This window comes from Neolamprologus multifasciatus, chromosome 7 (genome assembly GCF_963576455.1).
Source record: "Neolamprologus multifasciatus chromosome 7, fNeoMul1.2, whole genome shotgun sequence".
Taxonomy (NCBI): domain Eukaryota; kingdom Metazoa; phylum Chordata; class Actinopteri; order Cichliformes; family Cichlidae; genus Neolamprologus; species Neolamprologus multifasciatus.
The window spans coordinates 66,765,816-66,784,779 of NC_140445.1; the positions used below are offsets into that span (position 1 = coordinate 66,765,816).

Here is an 18,964-nt window from a genome sequence, read left to right on the forward strand (position 1 = left end):
AACCAGGGGCTGCATAAAACATTTAGAAATGCAGTAAAACTTGGAGTGTTGTTCATGGTTTGGTCTTGTTTGTTTCTACCAGGGAGATGAGGTCCAACTAGTGATGGGTAGATGAGGCCTCGTGAAGCGTTTCAGCACATTCCCCAAACTGTATCAATACTGTGTCGACACAGTGTTGCTGTTTTGCTCCATACTGACACCTGCTGGACATTAAATATCATTGCAGGCAACTTACTCGAGACTCACAACAGACACTGATTCAATGACCTAGTCATACGTGTATACACTGTAAGGTGTTGTATTGTCCATGGAATCATTTTATATCTTTTACGTTTCAAATATTGTAGACATCTGGGGCGGCTGTAGCTCTGGTGGTAGAGCAGGTCATCTACTGATCGGAAGGTTGGCGGTTCGATTTCTGGCTTCCCCTAGTCTGCATACCAAATATCCTTGGGCAAGATACTAACCCCAAATTGCTCTCCGATGCATCCATCGGAGTATGAATGTGTGTGAATGTTAGCTATGAAGCACTTAGAAAGATGTGCTTGTGCGAATGGGTGTGCTTGGGTGAATGCACAAGTTGTGTAAAGCGCTTTGAGTGCTCAGATGAGTAGAAAAGCGCTACATAAGAACCAGTCCATTTACCATCTTTAAAATATATTGTGAATGACATTAAGTGAAAATTAAAATGAAAGCATTGTGAATATAATATTACCCATTTAAATGTAATTGACTCAGAGTTTATTATAAATTTCTATCCAGAAAAATAATTTCATCCATTGTTTTTGCATTCAGTCTATTGCGTTTTTTTTGTTGTTGTTTTTTTTGACACCATTTCCCCAGCTTTGGAAAACTCACAGGCACAGATGAAGCTGGGGTACACAAAAGCTGTAAAGCCAGGTGGAAAAGGTTCAGATAAGATGTCTTCCTATTCCCCCAGTACGTTAAAGGATCCTCTGATCTTGGAATGTTTCTCTCCGACACTCTCCACAATACTAAGGGGTTGGCAGTCCTTTATAATAAAATTCAGGACTGCCTGACCCAGAACATTCTTCCTAGATGCTTGATTTCAAAATAATAAAACATGGATCTCCTCCATGCCTGCTTCATGCCCTGGGGGCGGGGCTATGGCTCTCTACATCCTCTTGCAGACCATTACATGGGGAAACCATTTGAATACAAGCGCACTGATCCACACAGGTGTGCACACGGGTGTTCACTGTTCGTAGACTTAAATCACACCTTTCTTGGCTGCTACTTCAAAGCACATTGTGCGCTGTCTGTCCTGCGTGCTGCACAACAACATTCAATATTTAGTATTTACTGCTGTTTACACTTAGCTAGATTAATGCGATGGTGTTGTGTTTAGTATGTTGCTTAGTTGTTTTTTTTTTTTTTGCTTGTTTTCTCTTTTTCTCTCAACAGGTGATCCAGGAGATATTTTCTTCCCCCCTTTCTCACTGTCCCTCTCCCCTTCTGTTTTTCTTTTCCTTCCTCTTTCTTTCTCCCTTTCCTATCCCTCACTCATGTCTGTCCCGTCTGTAACAACTGAAAATAAAATAAATAATAAAAACAAAGGTCGATCAAATGGACCAATAGGGCAATGCCATGATGATCCATTTGGCAAAATAAATCCATTGGGTCTCCTTGTTGGTCTTCAGACAACAATTCTGACGGCTAAAGAACCAAATGGGACAGGCAAAAAATAAATAAATAAAAAAAAAATAATAATAATAATAATAAAACACATATTAATAAAAAAAAAAAAAAAGACGATGAAGCTGTTCAGTGTCAATATAGGCCTACCTGTGTTCATTGTCAGTGTTTGTCTCCTCATTGTCATGTTTGGCTCTGTAATGCCTAAACACTGAGGTGTTCTGATAGATTACACTGAAACAAAGACAGACAAACAGTTACCTTATTTCCAGATAAAAGATCAAAATGATCCCACACAGCAGAAACATTTATTTTTCTTTCGGGCTCCATTTTGTTATGGAGAGATGTGTATTTTTTTTTTAATCTTTGCAGTAATTTTGTGTTTTTTTGGAGACCTCATTCCGTTGGCAGATGCGGATGCGGAACCTTTTAAACACAGCTTGGCGCGTTGGGTCTGCAGCCTTAAAGGCCGCATTTTAAGGCCAATTACGTCACAGCGACGTGACGAAGGCTGTCCCAATTCGAAGGCTGCTCGAAATGCGGCCCTCAAATGCGTCCTTCATTTCCCTGAATTTTTATTTTTTTTTGAATACGTTTTATTGACAAAGCACAAAATACAGATATACAAATACAAAATAGCAAACACAATGTCAGGGGGTTCATATAAAAAAACAAAATAGACACAGTCTATTAAAGAATCACATGATATTGAGCAGGGAATTAATTTCCCTGAATTTCAAGGACGTGGCGGTGTAGACTTCGTGGCCCAACATATCCCAGAATGCATAGCGTGGCGGTGGGTGTGGATAATTTTGCCGAAAAAAACGGCAGATGAGGGGCGCCCGAAGAGTAAACTTTAAGTACTGAATATTATGTCACTTATTTAAGTGCAAATGTTTAATAACGAAGATCATTAAAACATTACTGTTGGCCACATGTCAGCAAAGTCATGTGACATTAGTGACGTTTGTACTAACTTGGTTTTAAAGCCTTTACTTTAAAATATACGGCGTTCAATAGCTGAGCTTAATCAGAGAATGATCAAAGCTCATGTAGAAACAAACAAACAAATGAACAAAAGATTTTCTCCTTCATTTCTGTCAAACAAAGCTGTATGAAACGTTTCCAGCTGTTAGTATCATGGTTGCTAGGCAACCTGGGCAGCGCAATGGAGGCTAGACCGTCCCATTTCACAAGCCTCGCACTTCCGGTCTTAGCGGTCTTTAAGTACACGGCCCTTGAGGATCGTTAAGGCTGCAGACCCTGAATTGGGACACAGCCAACGTCCACTGTGAGCGACCATCTTTGACCAGAGGGCGGGGCTTACGACACCATGTTTATTTATTCATGTTTTTGGAAACTTGCCTGTAAAGCAGACTAAATAATGTTGGAGCATTTGTCTAAACACATCAGTATTTAAAATGTTTACCTCTTTTGATTTGATATAAACGCCTCAAATCCATCTAGAAATAAACCCTCCCTTTATTGGTGCTGTGACAACAATCAGCCAAAAGTTATAAAAGTTTAAAATGTAATTTAATAACAATCTTTCCACAAACACAAAGTTACATGTGCACTTTCTGAATACAGTCTACAAAAAGTAAACAAGTTAGACAGTTTTCTTTGGCTACAAATGCCACACGAACACGCAGCAGCTGAGAGCCGAGGCCGAGCGTGAAGGTCCACGCCACCGGTGACTTTACGGTCAGCTGAATGAAACCGGCACACTCGTTTTCTCAGACCGTCTGCGACAGGTCACCACAAATGCATGAAATTGGCGTCGTACTCGAGTCCTTCTGTTTGTCTTAACTTCTGACTAAAGTGAGTAATTGGCTGCTCACGCAGGTTAGTGATGCAGGGAAACTCCAGTGCACTCGCTGAAGCCCAATCAGCCCGACTAACGATGACAATTTTGCACAAAGTCTGAGGTCACCATTATATTTGTGTTGGCTGGATTCCAATTTCAAGAAGCTGTTGCTTAAAACTGAGTCGTGGATTAAGGCCGCTTCAGTGTCTCTGTCTCCTGTTGTTCTTGCTCCACACGTACTCGCCGGCCTCATTACAGTTATTACACGTGCTGACTGTAAACTCCTCTAGTCCGCTCCCGCGTCCCTCATCCTTCCGCTCTCAGGAGGATGCGGTGCCAGCCCTCATGATCCTGAAAAGCGCGTTGATGTTATTGCTTTTGATGGCGTCTCGACAGGCAGAGATCACTTGGTTCTTGGGCTTACCCACTGCAGAGAAGCACACACAGAGGCAGATACGCTTAATATATCATCTTCTCCCCTGGTTCAACTGGAGGTAGTTAACAAACAGTGCTTGTCAGACTTACCTCGGAGCCTGCCGGCTCGCTGTATGGCTTGGTTGACAGACTTGAGACAAGCCAGGAGAGCATTGTGGTTGTTTGAGCGGATCTTGTACTCGTTGATTAGATCCCGGTTTAGATCGTACAGCTCTCTGTAGCGCTTCTTCATAGTTGTCCTACGGTGGAAACGAACAAAGACGTGAGGAAAAGAAGGAAGTCAACAGTTTCATGATAGAAATGATACTGTAACAGGATTTATTCTTCTGCGTTAAATCTGTGCTGCAGGTATGTCAAGACTGCAAACCCCTGTGCAACCCTACGCTGTTATCTGACATGCACGTCCCTGGAAATGTAACGCTGCCTCAGTGCAGCGCTTGACTACCGCCATCGTCTCGCTCAGTGCCGTCAGTCCTCCGATCCATTTATGGATTTCTGTTTGCCGCGCTTTTTGAACGCATCACTGAGAGAATAATAACTATCACCTTAATAAAGGACTCGTATCATCAGTAAATTCCTGAAGCTAGATCACCAAAACTATTAGATGTGTTTACCTGTAGGGGAATAAAAACATGAAAGAGAGAGAACCCAGGATTTTATTTCTACCACGGCTGGCAGTGAATAAAACACACGCCTTTCAGGGCACATACATCCATTTGCTTCCGCTTATCCTTTTAAGGGTCGCTGGAGCCTATCCCAGCTGTCGTAGGGCGAGAAGCGAGGCACATCAGGCTAACATACAGAGACAGACAACTATTCACACTCACATTCAATTAAGTAAGCCGGAGTTCCCGGAGAGAACATGCGAACTCCACACAGGTGGTGGAACTGAACTCAGGTGCAACAGTGCGAACCACTGCGCTGCACATACAAGTCCAGATAATTCAACAATAATGTAGCAATATGGCTGCAAGTATCATGAAGTAAAATCCTGAGATAACTCACATGTCACCCATTAGGCGCGCGTCCTCTGCTTGCACCAGCATGTTTCTAATGTAGTTGGAGTGGTCAGCCATAGCTGCAGTTAGTTTCTGGTGGACAGAATGGAACTCGTCCACCTAGCAAACACATTTAAACGTACAGGTGAGCTGACCTATTTTTGCCCTGTAGTGTGTGACTTGCCCAGTTTGGAGATAGACTACAGGGACTAACGTTTTGGTCCACACCTTCTAATCTCAAGAGTTTGGACTTTTATTGCTACTGACCCAACGTCCTGAATGTTTGACACTGAGAGCAGATGAAACCTGAGCCAAACCTCAGTGAGCGTCGTGTGCAGCTCCTCAAAATATGTGGGGAAGTCCGCTTCTGCTGACAGGTCCTCAATTGCCAGGAAGGAGGCTAATGATTGGATCAGATCTCCTGCTAGGTCAATATCGTCAGTTCTTATGGTGATCTGATTGGACACATTACGAATTATTATTGTTCTTAAAATACGTATAAACTAATGACAGAGCAAGTCTCTAAGTTCATATAAGAAACAAATGAGTGCTGTAGATATTTTTGATGTGTACCTGTCCATTGCTGGCCATGCTGAAGGACAACAGCCCCCCACCTCTGAGTGAACTAAAGGTAACATCGGGACTCTCCACTCCCTCTGGAAGCAGGAAATTCTGATTCAGCCACATCACCACCTACACAAGGACACAAAGCGGAGGATAAGATTAAACAGAATTCAATTTTATAAATGCAGAAGATCGTGTGACAGCCTACCCTCTGCTGTCGATCGTTGATGCTGAAGGCAACCCTCCCTGTGGGCTGTGCAGCCGACGAGTCGACGGCGAGGTCGTACATGGAGAAACGAGGCAGCTGACGAGTGATTTCAAACACGTGGAACTGAGTGCTGACGAGGACGAAAAGAACGGGACGACGTGAGAACGAGAGCGGCGTCGTTAACCGCATTAGAAAAAGACTCATTACTCTGATCTGACCTGGTTCTCCCTCCAACAAAGGCTTTGATGTGCAGATCCACTGGGATGTCCTTTGGGGGCACGATGGGGACTCTGACACAACCAGACAGGTTTTGAGCGCTGGGGTGGACGACGTGACTCTCACCCTCAAAGATGCCTTCTGCAAAGATGAGCACTGCACGGATAACCGTCTCTGTAAAAGATCAAGGAGAGACTCAGCGACTTGTACGCAAACACTCGATAAACGGTGACGCGCTAACCAACGCTACCATTTGGTGTTGAAATGCTGAGCTCCACATGAGCCTTCTGGGTCTCTGCAGCAGCTTTCACTGACAGCGCTGTCTGGAGCTGAGTGTTGGCTGGTATGACTCCCATCCCACTGTGCGTCTCTGACACACCCTGAAATAAGAGCAGAGTTTATGACTCAGAACGCACAGTTGTGACGACGTTCGATCGGAAACGTTGCTTCCAAAGATCAGACTTTTTATTAACGTGGATGAATCAATAACAAAAACTCTTTAACACAATCACAAACAGCTGCCTCAAAGGTGCAACTGTGATGGCACCTGTCTGTAAAGCAGTGTGCTCCAGCTCCAGGGTTTTTATAAAGATCTGTCGTTAACGTTTAAGAAGAGCTTTTTAAATTATTGTTACCATAAATGTAGAGCCACTGTGTGCCTGCTGAAATGTAGAACCCACAAACATCACCACCAGTTTATTGTGACTGAATAAATCACCTTGGCATTCTCCTCGTAGTTGCGAAGCTCAAGCAGCAGATTCTGTCTGCGCTGGCTGAGCTCTCGAACAAGGTCCTGCTCGGCGCTCGTGTCCATGAGATTCCCTTTTAGGTCTTTACTGGCTGGCAGATAACCACGAACTACAAACACATGACAAGTATAGCAACATCCTCTGATGAGCTCACAGTCTTTGAAATGATACCTGGCACAGAAAACACACAAGGAAATGTACAAATGTCCATTTTCACACACTTACCTTCTCCTTCTGTGGAGGTGCAGATGAGCTGTTTCTGTCCATCCAGCCTGTAGTCTCCCTCCACTACTCCAGCCACAGAAGAAGAGAAGTTGTCCTTGAAGATGACCTCACCAGTGCGGTCGCTGCGAGCGTCAATCTGACAAAATCATTTTGAGAAAGTCCCACGTTAAAACAGTAAGAAGTCGATTGTGGATAACAGCTGTGGACTCACCTTTCCATTGGACCAACCAGTGATGAGCTCAACGACCCCATCGGCATTCAAGTCAAATGCAAAGATGCTCATTGCATGATTCTTGGACTAAGTGAGGAGAAAAGAGCAAATTACACAGTAGAAAACTGAATTATTTACATTTAATCTCAGCCAAGACTGTCTTTACTCATCAGGTTCAAACTGCAGGTGAGCAACGCACGACTGTCCTCTTCATGCTGTGAAAGGTAACACTGTCCACCGTCCATGAGCGTCCTACAAATGACTATTAGTCATGTTACAAGTAGTATTTGTTACTACTACACTAATCCCCGTCAGAGACATTTATACTGGCAGACGTGAGCGGAGAGTCAGCATCATCGTGGCGCTCTGGACCCCCCAGTAAAGGCTACAGGTCGATCAGGTCAAAGACAAACAGACTCAATAAAGGTTTTTACTAGAGGTGGGAATCACCATACATCCCACGATACGATATTATCACAATACTTAACGCACGATACGATATTATTGCAGTTTTTTAAAATATTTTGCGATATTCAGATTCTGTACATAAAGGTAAACTTTATCAATATTCATTTTCTCTAATATCAAAGTCTCACACTCAGTCTTTCTCTCATTTCAGTTTGATTGTTGACAAACTGAACGGTTTGTATTACAGTCTAGTCCAACTTAACTGAATCAACCATCTGGTACAATTATAGCTATTCTGAACTATGCAGTTTATGAAAACTATGCAGCCCCTTCAGCAACTGAAGAATTTGAAAGTAAATTAAAACAAAATATAATTTTACATTAAATAAAAAGTTTGAAACTTAATTAAAATAAAACATGTCTTAAATTAAAATAAGTAAACTGTCATGTTTATTAAACACATTTGGACAGTGAAGGAATGTCAGGATTCTTGCTCAGAAAAAGGATCAACATGCTCTGAAGTCAGAGCACAAAAACCTTTTTTGTAACAAAGTATCCATTTCTGCTGTCCCTGTATCCATACATTATTAGCAAACAAAATATCACCATGCTACACAGTATCCATTTTTCCCCCACCCCTAGTTTTTACCCGCACGCTGTCAAACATGCCCCACCTCCACCCGGACTGAAGGTTAACTGTGCTGCTAACATTTATTTACATTTTCACTGTAGTTATAAATAACATTTCTACCTCTTACTCAATGTGCACGACCACTGATTCCACCTTACAGCATATAACTTGGATACAACTGTATATATCTATATGTATATATTTGTGCATCTTTTATTCTAAAGTGACTTTAATGTAAAACATCGACATATTGCTAATGAGAGATGCCAAACTGCCGTCCATTGTTCTTGTAACAGTGACAATAAAGATCTCATCTAAACCACATTCACAGAACAGATTCAGTTTGACATAATCTGGTTATAAAACACATTTGGATGAATTAAATGTTTATTGCAGAATAATCTCAAAGTTTTGAACTTTTAGGAAACATAAAAAGTACAAAAACAAAATGAAAAGAAGGAGAGACACCAAAGAAATGAGGAATGTATGAAGATGATGACGGTACCTTGATTCTCCAGTAGCGGGCAGCGCGGTCGTACACGCCGACAGTGCCATTAGCCAGAGCATAACCAAACCTGCTGCCGTGCATGTGGCACAAAGACGTGACTGTCTGTTGGAGGAAGACACACAGATAAGAAACTGTACAACACATTAGTGCTACAGTGTTTTATTAATGCTTCTTGTGTACAAAGAGCATTAAAAACATGCAACACAACATGATCGAGCTAGCAGTTACCAAGCTAGCAGTTACCAAGCTACGCGTTGCACCCTCATTTTACCTCATTCTCAGTCATCTCTGACACAAGTTCGTCCTCTTTGAACACTCTGATGTCAAAATCCTCAGACCCCACCAGGAGCTGTGAGTGCAACAGCAACAACAGCCAGCTTTATTTAGATGGCACCAAATGACAACAACAGTCACCTCAAGGCAGTTTGTATTGTAAGTTAAAGACCCTCCAGTCATGTTTGCATGAATTAATGTCATACCTATATTTATAACAGAACTGTAAGATGCTCTGTTACTGAAATTGTAGTGTGTTAAGTGGAAAGCTCCCCGACTACTGGGCAGTCAAGACTTACCTCGTTTTTTCCATCTCCAGTGAAGTCACAGAGCACCAGAGACCTGACATTATCTCCAGTGACCTAAGAAAGTGTAGTTTAAGATCAAGTGGAGCACAATTCTTTATAAATATGTGAAAAATATGTAAACATTCACGATTTTAGACCAAGAAAACCAGTTTGATGAGATCTGTTACTAGTTAACACATAAAAAGTAAAAACACTAGATACTTACCGTCCAAAAGTGGTCATTGCCCTGATAGTCAAAGCCTTGCAAGGCACAGTTCCCTCCAATGATAGCAAGAGGAGAGGGGATGTCCCCAAGTTTCCCCAACACGATGGCGTTAGCTCCATCTGTCACCTGCACAGAGAAGAAACACGTTTAAATATAAGCCAGCTTCACATCGTTTTGGGCAAAGCATTTATAATCGAGCCACTTTTCATTTTGTGACTTGAGCTATGAAGCAGAGATTTTTACTTGTCTCAACTGTATAATTAGCTGAGTCAGTCGGGTCGTGGCGTCAGCTGGTTAATCAGTAATTCTGTCACTTTTTAAACCAAACTACACATAAAAAAGCTCAGATCAACAGAACTCATTAAGAATTGTTTGAATCCTGATTTAAATATAGAATAACACAAGTCACAACACCCAGGTCCAATGTGTTGATGCTCAATCATCCAGGAAAGTAAATCTCCAGAAGTTGATTCTGTTCATCTGGACGTAGCGCTTTGTGGGAGAAACGTTTCATCACTCATCAGGTGACGTCTTCAGTCTCAGCTGACTGCAGGTTTCAACCTTATAAACAGGACATTTGCATAATGACTGAAACCTCCTGAATGGAGGAGGGGCCTATGGGTACATCTGTCACTAGGGGTGGGTTTTTATAATTGATTTATCGATTAAAATCGATTCTGGCTTGGATAACGTAAAATCAGTTCATTAAAATCCTGAATCGATTTTTTAATATAAATTTATTTTGCCCGAAACGCCAGAATCTCTGGTTAAACCTCAAAATTTCAACAACCACCAAACAGCTAAGACAGTAAATGAGAGCAGGAACAAAGACTTAAACACAGCGCAACCCGTGGATCAGAATCAGTGAGATGTCGCCTTTCTCACGGTCGGGGCTGAAAGCCGACAGCTCGCTGATTCTGATGTTTCGGCGGGTCAAGCTTTGTGTTCACGCCCTTTACACGCTGATTCTAAAGCTGTTAGTTTGATCTCTCTCCAAACAATATTGACCGAACCAGCAGCAAAAGAAGATCCAAACTACGCTTCACATAAACATCGTCATGAATTCACTCTGACTTTTACTGTTTTGCTTCGACCACGATGCACAGCTCTCTCTCTCTCTCTCTCTGTACTGTTTTCTTCATTATTCGCTTGCTTGTTACGCACAAGTCTACCGTTGTTTACAGGCTGTCGGCCGACATTTTTTTTCTTCGTTTTACATACTTCCGAAAAGAAAACCTCATTTCTGCTGTTCAATACTGAACAAATTTAAACTTTTTAAAATTATGCAAAATGCAAAACGCTGTGTCTCTAAAACCGCTGTAACTTCAGAGGTAATGTTCATGTGTTGATTTATGGTTTTCTTTTGTTTTAGATGTACTGCAGAATATTTTTATAAAAGCCAGGCCAGGAAAATCACCTTTATGTTTCTCTGTGTTTTATCTTCAGCTACTTTGACACAAAGGCCTCTGCTGTGATTCTCACACCTTTGATAAAGTCTTGCGTGTGTCAGCTTCCTTTTTATAGATACAAAAATATGTAAATGTACTGATCTGAATTATAATATTTCTGACTGTCAAAATTTCCCAGATTCAAATCGAATTAAATCAAATCGTGGATCGAATCGATTCGGGACCTTGTGAATCGGAATTGAATCGATTCTAGAAATCAGTGACGATACCCAGCCCTATCTGTCACCATCTTACATGCTGTGATTGCAGCCATTCCCCAACTCTCTGTGAATGGTACTCATGGCCATTGGTCAGTGGTTGTTGATCAGTGGTTATGAGAATTTGCATAATTAAGAATAAGGAACTGACCTCACAGCCCATTGTTCCTTCAGTGGGCTGGTTTCAGTCATTATGCAAATGTCCTGTTTATGAGATTGAAACCTGCAGCTGAGACTGAAGACGTCACCTGATGATGACGAAACGTTTCTCCCACAAAGCGCTACGTCCAGATGAACAGAATCAACTTTTGGAGACCCAGTTCCAATATTTTTCCTGACTTTACTCACCTCTCTGTAAAATATGTCAGCATTGTCATGGACATCATAAGCCAACAGGTTTGTCTGGGATCCCACCAACAGTGTGTCCCCAGTAGTATTTGGTCCCAGTCTTCCTGCAGCCAAACAGGTGACTGCCTGATTGATGTTGAGCAGAGAAATGTCAGAGTCTTGGGCACTCTGGCTCAGTCGGTAAGCCACAGGTCTCTGGCCACGGGTGTGGGGGTTGTGAATGAAAACCTTTTAATGAGAAAGACAACAAGAGAGTAGGGAAGTGCCAAATGCTCCAGAGTCAGCAGTTCTTTTCCACACAGAGCCAGATAAGTTTGGGTAAATGAAATCATCATTTGAAAACTGCATTTTGTATTTACTGAGGTTCTAATTGTCTAACATTAAGATTAGCTGCTAATGTGAAACAGGTAACTGTGACAAGTACGATCAAAAAAAGAAATCAGGAAGAGGGCAAATACTTGGTTGTTTTCACTCTCATCGTGTCACAAAAACATGATAGTAATTTTCCTACAGCATGGATGATATTTACACATAACTGTGAGGAGTTTGCAAACATTTATTTCCCTCACCTTTCCAGCCTGCGTGGCGGCAGTAAGGCATGGATGAACCCCATCAAACTGTCCAATAGTCACCATGCGAGGGTTAATCTTGTGGTTCAGCTTCAGAGTGAATATGGGGACCAGCATGATGCTTACTCTGGTCTTAATAGAGATGAGAACTTACTGAGAATCAAATATCTCACACACAAGACGAGAAGGTTGCCTAAAATAAGCAAAAGGTGATGAGTAACTTTGCCACACTAATGTAATTACAGGCTTTAGCTCAGCCAGCCACAGGCGACTTCCGTTGCCTAGCAACAAGGAGTCGCAAGCTAAAGCTTTTCATCTGGCTAATCTCCCCGTCGTTTGCTCCAGAAGAATGGCTTTTAAACAACCATAAGACACCACACCGACACCTTCACCCTGCATAAACACCAAGTACGGCATGGTGCTTTCTGCTCAAAGAAATATTGGACTTAAATGCATGGAAAGCTAGCACAACTAGCTGACATTAACGTCGATGTCTTGGAACTCGCAGGGAACAAGTCCAAACTACTGACGGCCCAACAACAAAACACATCACTAATTTGTGACAGACGTACCAGGCCCACGCGTTAGCAGCAAAACTTCGATTTTTGTTCCAAAGAATCCAGTCGCAAATGAGCTACCTGGATAAAATGATAACACGGCCACAGGAAGTCGACTAGCTGCCAACATCCGGTCTGCTGTTTTCAAAATAAATTACACAACTGAGAGTTGCAGTGGGCTAATGTTGCTATACATGGAAGAAAAATGCATTTCTCCTTCTTCTTTCAACAGATCACCTTCCTTCATCTTAACCTCTTCCTAATATTGTGTCACCCCAACTCACTTCATGTCCTTCTTCAATATATCCACGGACCTGCTTTGCTATCTTCCTCTGTTCCTTCAGCTTGGGAGCTCCATCTTCAATATCCTTGTGCAGAGGCGGGAATGTGGATGTATTGGACCTCTAATATACTCATTTTTAATCTTGTCTTGTCACTCCCACTCAAAATCTCAATTCTGCCACCTCCAACTCATCCGCCTGTCTTTTTTCATATTTCTACTGCCACATATCACAACAAGTCTCACTACCATCTTGCAAACAGTCTATTTCACTACTGTTACCAATCACCCCTGGCGCTCATCTTAACACACTCTACCTGCCTCACACACGTGTGTGTTCTGTTTCGTTTCTACTGACTTTGATTCCACGGCACACCTCTACCCCTCCAGGCTCTCACTACAGATAACAATGTTGTCTGTGAACATCACGGTCCACAGACTCCTGCCTAACCTCTTCTACCAGCCTGTCAGTCAAAACTATCTCATCCTGTCCAAATGGGGATCAGATCAGAATTCTGTGCTCCTAAGGACTACCACATGATCAGCCCACGGTGTCTCTACGTTTATTTTATTAGTAGTTTAAAAAATAAAATAAAATCCCACCACCACCACCACCACCAACAACAACAACAACAACAGGCGTTTTAGTAAATAAATAAATACATTCTGACAACTAAGGATTCAATTCAGTGGGACAATCTCAGATTTTTCATTGAAAAGGTGTAGGCGGAAACTTAAGCTTGTTACATCTGCACTTTTTACTTACATAATATCATAAATGAATTACACTAACACGCATAAAACAAAACACAACCATAAAAAACCTCAATAATAACTTTGCCACTTGGTTTTTGAACTTTAAAAATTGAAGAAAACCTTAATAACTTAACTCCTCATCAAATTTTCCACTCAAAATTTGTAAGCAATATACATATTTTTTTAACCACTTACTTCTAAATTTCTATTTTCTAAATTTCTATTTAGAAGTACTGATAAGTTCTGTGTGGTTAGAGAGTAATTAAATATGTTAAATAAATCTCTTCACAGTCACAAAAGTCAAGTCCAACTGCATGAGAAAAGTAATGATTTCTGTTGTTGTGTGTTTTCATAAAGTGATTATCAACAGTCTGTATTTGTAAAAAAGAAAAAAAAAAAGCAAGGGCTCGTCCGGGATTTGAACCCGGGACCTCTCGCACCCAAAGCGAGAATCATACCCCTAGACCAACGAGCCAGTCAAGAACAACATCTGCATCTGGAATTCTTAACCATAAAGACGTGCTGTCGAATTCTTCAAAACTTGTGATGTGGCACTTTGGCCTCGTCATTTTAATCCGGTCAAACATCACCCTCTGGTGGTGGACAACAGTATAGCTTCAACTTGTTCAAATCCCGTCCAACCATCTAGTTCGGGGTGGGGGGGGGAGGACGACGACATGTGGATGAACATCACAATGGACATTTACAGGATGGAGAAAAAGACAGCAGATGTGAACTACAAGAGGGAGCTGTTTGTATCACGATGGAAGAAATGGATGGACTACATTTAAAAAAAAAATTATTTATTGTTTCCTGTTTTGCTTCTTTTTCTTTTCTTTTTTCTTCTTCTTCTTCTTTCATTCTTATTGTATGGATATTTTAGTTGTTTAAATATAGGGAAAAAAAGAAAAAAATATATATGTACTGACAAATTGCTGAAGTTGATGGTATTGTATAGTGATTCCAAAATTCCAAGATAACCATCAAGCTCAGCTGCACTTTGCAGCCTTCTGGAGATTGGTCTGGAGAAGAATTCATCTTCATCAGATGACTCTTTGCTGATCCTCACTCTCATGCTCCGTTGTTTCAAGATGTTGTTTGATGCATGTCAAGGCTGTAATTGCAAGTAGATAACACAATTTTGTTATTTAAATTTCAGTGATTATTCCTGAACACAAATTTAAAATCGGCAAATTCTCAAAAAGACTTGTTTAGTATTCAGGACAGACCATCAATAACTTACAATGTATTAGGTGAAATACTCACTTAAGCATGTGTCAAATGTAAAAATACACAAAAATGGGATCACATGAATCCTTACCAGCCTCTATTACATCTGCACTGTCAGTCCAGGAAGTCTTGAACTTGGGTAAGAGGACTGCAGCTGCAGCCAACTCTGGATCCTCCATCATCGGTCCAAAACGCTTTTGAAGGCCATTTTGCAATGCTCTGATGAGTGGCACACATGTCTTGCTTGATGTCTCCAGCCTGCTAAGTTTGGACAGTAGTTGTTGGATTACTGGCAGGAGCCATCCCATAAAGGAAGTGGACTCAGACTGAAGGATGTTTGAAGCTTTCACCAGTGGCTTCATGGTGGTACAGTACTCCCTTAGGAATGCAACTTCTGCAGGACTCGACCTGTAAGACACAACAACAAAACCCACCATGACTATAATAGGGATTTTCTGATTTAGTATTAAGAGTCTGCTCACGTTTTTAACCATCCATTAAGGAAAATTCACAAAATTTGCAACCATATTGGTAGGTGTCCAATTTTACTCACATTTTCACCTTAAACTCACAAATGCTCCTGATGGCATCTTCCTCCTTCTCATCAATGATGCGTATTATCCTGTCAATGGCAAGGTAGGTTGAATTCCACCGTGTTGCATTGGGATGAATGATCTGTAGCTTACACTTGTCCTCTACCACTTCATTAGCCAAATGAGACCGGCCAGTTTTGTTCCATGGCCTGGCATTTTGCAAAGGTTGCACGGGAGAGCCTCTTGTAGGTGTCATTCATGCTCTCTGCTAGGGCAGCATCAGTTGTTGCCACAAGGTTTAGCAGGTGACATGCACATCGCTGATGAGGCGGGAGTTGATACTCCAAACCAGAGTCTTCATCAAGAATTGCACTTGCCTCATGGTAGTCAATATGGTCAGTCAGGTCAAGAGTTTCTGGGTCTGCTTCATCTTCAGTTTCATTTTCATCGGCATCATTTTGTGCCCCAAACATGTGGAAGGCCTTGACAAAGTTGGATCCACTATCAGTTGTGGTTCTTAAAACTTTGCCTCTAATCTTGTATTGGCAATGGATATCATCAGGCGCACCAGCAAGCATGTCAAATGTGTGAGACCCTCTCAATCTGTTGCACGCTAGTGCTGCAGATCTTCTTTCCAGGGACTCTTCCTCTATCCAATGGCATGTGACTCCACGGTAACTTTTCTGATGAGCTGACCAACAATCAGTAGTGGTAGCAACAAATTTGACTTTATCCAATGCTGCAACCAAAGTCATCAGGGAGTGCCTCCCCTGCACCCTGGTGACATACTTGCACCCCAAGCCCTGCGTGTGTGGGTGGGTGTGGTAGAGCGGGAATAGGGAGGCAGCTGAGGATGGGGAGGGAAGAAAGGGAGGGGCAAGCGGCCAAACAAAACTATTGACTACACTACACACTAACTACACACTAACTACACACTAACTACACAAGATTTGTGCTAAACGTCGCAAATCTCTCACATCTCAAAACACGCCGTCACTCCTAAAACTTCCACCTCCCTAAACAACTAAATGCCATGTTGCCATATCATTTTTTTTGATTGGTCGACGTGGTACATTTAACAACCAATAGGAAAGGGTGGGAGGTTTTTTTGTTTTTGTTTTTGCTCACAGGCTTTCGAGCGTTTTCCTTATAAAACGCCGTTTTTACCGTTTCTTCCTGTAGTAAATATAAACAACGACAGTATTCAGGAAGAAAAACAAACATTGCAGATATTTTATCATAACTCTGGTTTTACGGCCGATCAACACAATTTAAAAACTGGTATAAAGTCCACACTTTTCCCGTCAGTTGTTCGTCTGTCCTGCTCACATCTCCAATGGTTGGACACGTTGTCATTAACTTCACTCCACATCAGCCGCTTTGCTAAAACACCGATGTCGGCACATAAGGACGCTGTCATAGCCTGTCAACCACGTTATAGCTGCGTATATACGAATGTGAATCGCATCATTGGCTGGCATCGTTCTGATCCCATACAGGAGCAGCCAGTCACTGACTAACACTGCAGAACAGAATTGTTAAAGTTTACATTTTAATTTCAATTCAGGTTAGATTTTTTTTCTGTGCGCAGAGACCTGCCAGAAGTGCGCAATTGCGCACGCGCAGCTTAGAGGGAACATTGGTTGTAAGGTCTAGTTTCTTTCATCTGAGGCAGCTGACCAAAATTAAACATTCTCGTGTGACAGCAATTTGAAACAGTAATCCGTGCCTTTGTAACCGTTTGGCTGGATTACTGTAATTGTCTTTCTTTTGGGGTGAGTCAATCTCCGGCTTTACTGCAGCTAGCTCAGAATGCTGCTGCACGTCTTTTAACTGGCACTCGTAGATGCGAGCACATCACCTAGTTTTATATTCACTTCATTGGCCGCCCGTGCATTTTAGGATCATTTTAAGCTGCTTTTATTTGTTTTTAAATGTTTGTCCAATGCTGCCCCTCTGTACCTCTCTGAGCGTCTTCATCCACACATACCTTCCCGGTCCCTCAGACCAGCTCCTCCTGAGCGTGCCCAGGACTAATCGTGAGCTCAGAGGGGGTCGGGCGTTTGCTGTGGCAGCACCAAAACTGTGGAATGAGTTGCCTTTACATGTTAGACAGGACCTTCCTTATCTGTTTTTAAATCACGTCTTAAAACATATTTATTTACTTTGGCTTTCAGCACAGCAGGACTTGTTGATGTCTCTTAATGTTTTCTTATTAATTGTATTATTTTTAATTTTAAGATATTCTATATGTAATGTAAACTGCTTTCTCTTTGTTTTATATTTGTACGTTGGCCAACATTGTTGGATGTAAAGTGCCTGATGAATAAAATGCTATTGTATTCTAAGGAACAAATATGATATTGAAAATGTGATAAATAAAAATGAATAAAAATAAGACTGCAAGTTTTTGACAGCTGCAAAGTTCACGGGCAGCAGCCTTTTGTGTGTCCGTGTGTGCTGCATGAAAAGTTACAAGAAATACATTTTTCAATTATCACAAAATTAACTTTGACACAAGGGGATAAAAAAAAGCAAGGGCTCGTCCGGGATTTGAACCCGGGACCTCTCGCACCCTAAGCGAGAATCATACCCCTAGACCAACGAGCCTCAGGAAACAGCTGCTCACATCTGGACTTCTAACATATACTTGTGTGTGAATCCTGCAAAGTTGTGATGTGGCATTTGGTCCTCACTGCTTCATCCAGTACAACACCGCCCTCTGCTGGTGGAAAACGTTATAAGTCTTCATCTCGTTAACAGACGCCCCCACTGTATGCTAGAGCATTTTTATGGTATCTATGTACCTTTTTCACTAGAGATGTGTAAAAACAACATTTATTTCTTCAATTGCACAAACATAATTATACAAAAAACATTAAAAGGTTTTTAAGGGACAGGAATACACCCCTGTGCCTCATCCCCGTGGTCTGCCAGGATGGCGCGCCGCTCCTCCGTGACCCCTGTCCTGTGAGGCCGCTGTGTCGGACTCCCTGTGCCGCTGGGGCTTGTACCTCACCCCCGGCTCCTGTCAGGATTGGGCTGGTAAACGCCAGATCGCTGGTGAACAAAAAGGATTTTAAAAAGGATTTTAAATGTAAACAGTGTTTTTTACAGCCCTCGTGTGCTGGGAAAGAACAATCTTTCCCAGCACATTAGAGAGGCCCCCTCACTGTCCACTTTTAAAACACGTCTTAAAACCCATTTTTACTCCTTGGCTTATGACACAGTTAGACCCTGATTTTATTGTTTTAATTCAATTCAATTCAATTCAATTCAATTCAATTCAATTCAATTCAATTTTATTTATATAGCGCCAAATCACAACAAATGTCGCCTCAAGGCGCTTCATAGATACAGAGAAAAGCCCAACAATCATATGACCCCCTATGAGCAGCACTTTGGCGACAGTGGGAAGGAAAAACTCCCTTTTAACAGGAAGAAACCTCCGGCAGAACCAGGCTCAGGGAGGGGCGGCCATCTGCTGTGATTGGTTGGGGTGAGAGAAGGAAGACAGGATAAAGACATGCTGTGGAAGAGAGACAGAGGTTAATAACAGATGTGATTCAATGCAGAGAGGTCTGTTAATACATAGTGAGTGAGAAAGGTGACTGGAAAGGAAA

At 41.9% G+C, this 18,964-nt stretch overlaps 1 protein-coding gene, 1 long non-coding RNA gene and 2 other non-coding genes across 5 annotated transcripts; all 4 read right to left on the reverse strand.

The window, feature by feature from the left end:
- Positions 1-3,170: 3,170 nt before the first annotated feature.
- On the reverse strand, positions 3,171-12,690 carry bbs2 (Bardet-Biedl syndrome 2). 2 transcript variants are annotated; one of them, XM_085169095.1, is made up of 18 exons: positions 12,558-12,690; positions 11,986-12,117; positions 11,417-11,644; positions 9,403-9,528; positions 9,189-9,251; positions 8,888-8,965; positions 8,614-8,718; positions 7,070-7,156; positions 6,859-6,994; positions 6,603-6,742; positions 6,135-6,264; positions 5,887-6,058; positions 5,669-5,798; positions 5,470-5,589; positions 5,214-5,351; positions 4,904-5,016; positions 3,989-4,137; positions 3,171-3,890 (listed from the first exon to the last, which is right to left on the reverse strand). In XM_085169095.1, exons 2-18 carry the CDS (start codon positions 12,100-12,102, stop codon positions 3,784-3,786), a joined length of 2,139 nt encoding a protein of 712 aa, XP_085025221.1. In that variant the 5' UTR covers positions 12,103-12,117; positions 12,558-12,690; the 3' UTR covers positions 3,171-3,783. The 2 variants fall into 2 exon arrangements, with proteins under 2 accessions (XP_085025221.1, XP_085025223.1); XM_085169097.1 differs by having other exon boundaries at positions 11,986-12,178.
- A 1,291-nt stretch (positions 12,691-13,981) lies between these two features.
- trnap-ugg (transfer RNA proline (anticodon UGG)) lies at positions 13,982-14,053 on the reverse strand. Its single transcript has one exon. It is a non-coding gene; the product is annotated as a tRNA-Pro (tRNA).
- Positions 14,054-17,133: 3,080 nt separating this feature from the next.
- LOC146515977 (uncharacterized) lies at positions 17,134-18,390 on the reverse strand. The gene is made up of 2 exons (XR_014875461.1): positions 17,350-18,390; positions 17,134-17,305 (listed from the first exon to the last, which is right to left on the reverse strand). It is a non-coding gene; the product is annotated as an uncharacterized LOC146515977 (long non-coding RNA).
- On the reverse strand, positions 17,880-17,951 carry trnap-agg (transfer RNA proline (anticodon AGG)). The gene has a single exon. It is a non-coding gene; the product is annotated as a tRNA-Pro (tRNA).
- Positions 18,391-18,964: the final 574 nt, after the last annotated feature.

Bases quoted from the DNA above. Each gene is read 5' to 3' on its own strand.
- bbs2 (XM_085169095.1), bottom strand. From the start codon at position 12,102: ATGCTGGTCCCCATATTCACTCTGAAGCTGAACCACAAGATTAACCCT. The intron at 8,966-9,188 runs GTAAGTCTTGAC...TTGCACTCACAG, and splicing joins CTGGAGATGGAAAAAACGAG to CTCCTGGTGGGGTCTGAGGA. The intron at 6,059-6,134 runs GTAGCGTTGGTT...GATCTTTTACAG, and splicing joins CAGCATTTCAACACCAAATG to AGACGGTTATCCGTGCAGTG.